The sequence below is a fragment of the Monopterus albus genome, unplaced genomic scaffold, assembly GCF_001952655.1.
Source record: "Monopterus albus unplaced genomic scaffold, M_albus_1.0 scaffold16.1, whole genome shotgun sequence".
NCBI lineage: Eukaryota > Metazoa > Chordata > Actinopteri > Synbranchiformes > Synbranchidae > Monopterus > Monopterus albus.
Window position 1 is genome coordinate 795,175 of NW_018127896.1, and position 5,407 is coordinate 800,581.

The 5,407-nt window shown below is 39.0% G+C and overlaps 1 protein-coding gene across 1 annotated transcript in view; it reads left to right on the plus strand.

Moving 5' to 3' along the window:
• gbx2 (gastrulation brain homeobox 2) overlaps positions 1–258 on the plus strand; it is an 11,955-nt gene extending 11,697 nt beyond the window's left edge. Inside the window, 1 exon segment of the mRNA XM_020592118.1 lies at positions 72–258. Coding sequence (XP_020447774.1) covers positions 72–258 — 187 coding nt within the window.
• Positions 259–5,407: the final 5,149 nt, after the last annotated feature.

The following is a 5,407-nucleotide window of genomic DNA, read 5'->3' on the forward strand; positions in this document are numbered from 1 at the left end:
AAGGAGTTCCACTGCAAGAAGTACCTGTCCTTAACCGAGCGCTCCCAGATTGCGCATGCGCTGAAACTAAGCGAGGTGCAGGTAAAGATCTGGTTCCAGAACCGGCGCGCCAAGTGGAAACGGGTCAAGGCTGGAAACGTCAACAATAAGTCCGGGGAGCCGTCCCGGAACCCCAAAATAGTCGTCCCTATCCCGGTGCACGTGAGCCGCTTCGCAATAAGGAGTCAGCACCAGCAGATGGAGCAGGCCCGACCGTAGAAGAAGAACCGAAACAGAGGCAGAGACAAGAAGCCGCTCATCAAGTCACTGAATCCCGTGGGGGCGGTTTCATCCAAAAGGTTTCGTTCTTTTTCCGTTTTCAGCAGATCTAAAGTGAAATAAACGAGGCTTCAGCTCCTGCAGTGCACTTATAAACTTCAACTCATGAAACCTCTTTCTTTATTTAACTTATCATTTGTGCCAAATTTCCCCAATTTTTGCTTCGACATAAATCAGACTTGGAGGATAAATGTGGCTCCAAATGGCTTCTTCAAGTGCGGTTTATGCCACAGTGACAATTCGTTCAGTCAAACAAAATTAAAACCTGAGTGAAAAGATGAAACTGTGCCACTTCATTTTCAGATCCCTCGGGATGATTTGATTAAATCAGACGGAAAGAAAGAGACTTGTGAAATCATCTGTGAACTGATTGTTTTAAGGAAAAATAAACTGCATGTGCGAAGTGACCTGTCATGTCACTGCACTCATCCTTCAAAGGACTGGACTTAATCGGATTCTGGTGGGCAAAAAAAAAACAACTAATGAATCTCATGACCGTTTTGTCTGTTGTTGGGATTTCTCCGAACTAATCTACGTTTGTTTCTGTTGTGATAAAGAAACGTCCCATAAATCGTAACGTAAAATGTCAGATTGGTGTTACAACATTTTTAAAGTCACATATCTTTTTTGTGATTTTTAATTCTGAAAACACAATTTTAGGGAAACTGTCTAGGTGAGTTTAGAAAAAAAAATCCACAAATGAGTTTGGTTTTAATGAGTGAAAATGACGTTTGGAAACCAGAAACCGATTTGGTTGGTTAGTAAGATGGTTTCACAATTTTCTCCTTAACTGGTGATTTTTAAAATACTAAATTCAAGCGCAGACACGAGAGTGAGTGACTCGCTAAGTCGGACGTTTCTCTGCAGGAGGAACCTCGGGATTCAGATCCAGTGACACTAAAACTGCGTAAAGCCGCGGAGCGGTGACGCGCCGCTGAGGAAGAGGAGGCCGATGAAGAGACAAACGGACATGTTGCTTTACGCTGACCAGCTCCTCCCCACATGTAAATACACCCCCGGGACCAAACTGAGGACATGTCATGTAACACACGGACGGCACATTGTTTTAGAACCGTTCTTGATTTCCCAGAATTGGACAGTTGGGTTTGTGCTACTGAAGACTGGAAAAACTCTTCCTTCTCTTTGCTCTTTCGATCAAACTGTTAATGCTTCGTTCTTTTTTTTTCGTTTTTATTTTCTCCTTTGGGATAAAATGACGCTGCTAATTTATTTATATAAAAGTTGTGCAAAAGTAACCAACATTTCCTGACCTATGGAGTTAAAGATATACAAGTGTGAATTAAAAGATGAACTGTGACCTGATGTTAACACCTGCAATGTCTCCATTCATGTTCTCACCTGTAACTTTCTTTATTCAATCAGTTCATTCATTTAAATAAAATCATCAAATTGAAAATGGTTTCAAACACACTCCAGTGAAACACAAAGGCAAATTATAGGTAGCACACAAATGCACGTTTTTACATTAATTCTCCAGATATTGCAAAAAAAAGATTGTGTAATTTTATTTTGAAGCCCTAACATTTAAGACCACAACTAAAAAAACCAAAACAAAAAAAAAACCCGAATTTATCCTCTAACTTCAAAATGTCAAAGCTTTCAAACGTAAAATAATTTATAGGAACAACTAACTAGAAATGAACCAAATTTGTTGATTCATATGTCACTGTGGGGCTTTTAACTTGAGTTAAATTTGGACAAACCTGAGTAACTTAAAACCTTAACCTGGGTATTTTGGAATGTGTTAGCACACACCAACTTAGTACGTCACAGCAATATTTTAAGACGAGGAATAAATACCTCGGTTGTGTTTAAAACAAAACCAGCGCTAATTACTAGCAACGCTGAGACTAATTAGCATGAACACTAGGTAAAAGATGGACAGCGCGGTACCCTCTGAACTCAGACAGCACTCAAGCAAAAGCAATAGGCTACCTGAGCGCCACACTTGAGCGAGGGCGTGACGTCAAGACGTCAGCCAATCACAGCAACGTCTGTCGCTGTTCAAACTCCAGTTTAACCCAAGGCGGAAGCTTGACCGACAGGTACGCAAATAAACCAAACCTTTCTTTAAAGTTCACAAATACATCTTAAAATAAACATTACGCCCACCTGAGCCACGTCTTCATGCCACTCACACTCCTTTAAATCGCCCCAGTCTGATGCCAGAAACACATCATAATCCACCAGACGCTGAATAAACAATATCTTGGCCTAAAACGCCGATTTTCTTTTGACCAAGTTAAATTGTTCCAATCAATAAAGTTATTGTCGAAGACCACTGAAGGTGTTTTTAAGGTTTAAAGTTGACCACTCTTCCCAGTAGAAAGCCGCCGCCCTAACTCCGTTCGCTGTTGTTACCGGAAGTATTGTCATTATCCATGTGCAGTCTACCAGATTTGTCGCACGCATGCGCAAACCTCTCACAGTAAACTAATTTCGCGCATGTATAAAATGAATCGGGTTTTCGCAACAGATCTGGTATCTACAGGTTATCAAACACCTAGGCAGCCTATTGTTACCTTCTTCGTCATCTTGTAATGGCGACTGCTTTCCCGCCATCTATTATGCTGGAGAATTAGCTATAATAATTCTGTTAATCAACCCAGTTTTTCTCAAAAACACATAGAAAGTCACTTTCAGTTTTTCCCGTTTAGGGGTCGCCACAGCGAATTGTCACACTGACGACTTGCATGTTGACATTTGGCACGTGTTTTACGCCGGATGCCCTTCCTGACGCAACCCTGATTCGAACCCGGGCCGCACTAGCCTACCAGGGACGGCTTTTTCTCCAAAAACACATAACTTTTTTATAATTCCCAACTTCGTGGCTGAGTATAAAGTTTAAAGAAGATGTTACCTGATTGTCGTCTTCTTCATGTGGTTTACTATCTGACTGTGGTAAAAAAAAAAAAAATACTGGAATTTTAATCGATTAAAAAGCTAAATTAACAGTATCATTTTATGAAGCTAAAGATCAGAAAAAAACAACTGCAACAAACCTGGTAATAAATGTATTGTTTTAGTCATTTATGAAACAAAACTGTCAACAATTTTCAAGTTGCAGCCTCTAAATGGGAGACATTGCTCCTTTCTGGTTAATATTAAACTGAACATGTTTTGGTTTTGGACTGTTCATGGAACAAAACAGAACATCTGGGTATTATATCATGATTTTTTGGACATATTACAGACTGATGAATTAATTAAATACTCATTAAAATAATACACAGGCCTAATTTGAGTGACATTTCCTGACTTACCTCAGTTGTCATGGATATAATTAGTTAGACTAATTTTTAGACTGAAGTTAATAATATAAAACCGTTTTAGTAGGTGAGGAAACCTGGTCTGTTCTACACAGGAATGCATCACAACCTCATTCTGAGTTGAATTAAAAAGTCCACTTTAAAGGGGCATTCCACTAATTTTACACAAAACAGCTGTAGGGGGGATCTGATGTATCTTGGACAATCAGGCTGCAAATTTATAACAGAAAGACTGCTTCAGACTGGGAGACTGGGGTGTGGAGTTCAAAAGATGTGGGCAGAGAGAGTTTAATGCAAGCTGGTATCCTCTTGCATTATGAAAAATGCAGGATTCATCAGTCAGTAGGGACTGAAGATGTTCCTGCTTAGACACTGTAACATCTGCATGGATGCTGGCTGTTTGAAAAGTATTTTTGATATTATTACTATTAATACTGAGGCAACATCAAAATAAATGATGTGCATTAGATATTTTGTATGAAACCTGAAATCAACATATTCAAATGTAATGGAGTAAATGTACTGTTCAGTGTTAATAAAAAAACAGATGAGTCATACAAAGGGACAAAAATCTAAATCTGGGGACTTTAACCTGCAGTGTGAACAGAGACAGGAGCGTGTGTGTGACTCTAATGAAATTTTTTGCAAATTGTAATCAACCCGAGCTGTCGTTGTCAGCTGATAAATGAGACCCAGGGGATCATCGGAGGCCGAGGCTCTTCTTTGCAGCGTGTAGCCTCCCCCCTCCTTCCCCTCTCTCCCTAATTTAACAGCAACCTGCCCAGACTTCAGATGAACTCACTGATGAGTCCTAATAGAGCCAGAACGTCAAGACTCAGAGTGGAGACCTCTGTTGCATGCTCGCCCTCATCTTTCTGGTCGACAGCTTACACATACTGCACATATTGGCACAGTCTCAAAAGGCATGAAACAATGAATCTGAAAAACCACATTTAATACAGCTACCTGATGTATTTGTATCATAACTTGTCTAGGCTACTTTTAAAGATTAAATGTAATAAATGGCAGAATGTCCAAAAACCACATTTGCAAGGAAAAAGTCATGTTTATAACACAACTATCTGCTTTTAAAGCTCCAGAAAAAGCTAATAAGTGGCCATTCGACAAATGAAAAATGTCTGCTTTCATGACAAGACTAAAGATGCTGCTCCATGTTGCTTTTTCTTGAGTTTTTGCTCAGTTAAAAAAAAAAATTTTTTTTGGTTAAGATGTTGAAAGTTTCAGTGAGTTTAATATAAATATATAAAAAAGTCCCATTGTTGTAATTTAACTTGGAGTTCTTTCTTTTGTTCTGAACCAGACTTTGTTCTCAAATTTTGTAGAAAATCTAGTGCTGACTGAACGAAGATAAAGCAGCTGCATCTGCAGCCCTATTGTTAGCCAACACACCCGGCCTCTTCCTGTTAAACACAGGGCTTAAAAAGGGATTAACACACAACAGTAAACACAACCTGGACACACACACACACACTTAACACAGTGACAGTTGCAAATAAAAATACTTTCACTGCAAAAATCAGAAAAATGCAGACACTTATCTCAGTGACAAAATCAGGTTTTGTGCAACAACACGTGTCCGTGAGGAGCATTCATACAAAATGACAAATTTTTATTCATTCTACAAAATCTGGGAAAAGAACAGTGACTGAATGTTCAGCACGCAAACAAAAACATTTTATTTGTGCTAAAAACACTACATTACTGATAAACTATTTAGCTGATACAGAAATTTCACAAATACAAAATAAATAACACAAGCTTATATTAAGAAGCATTAT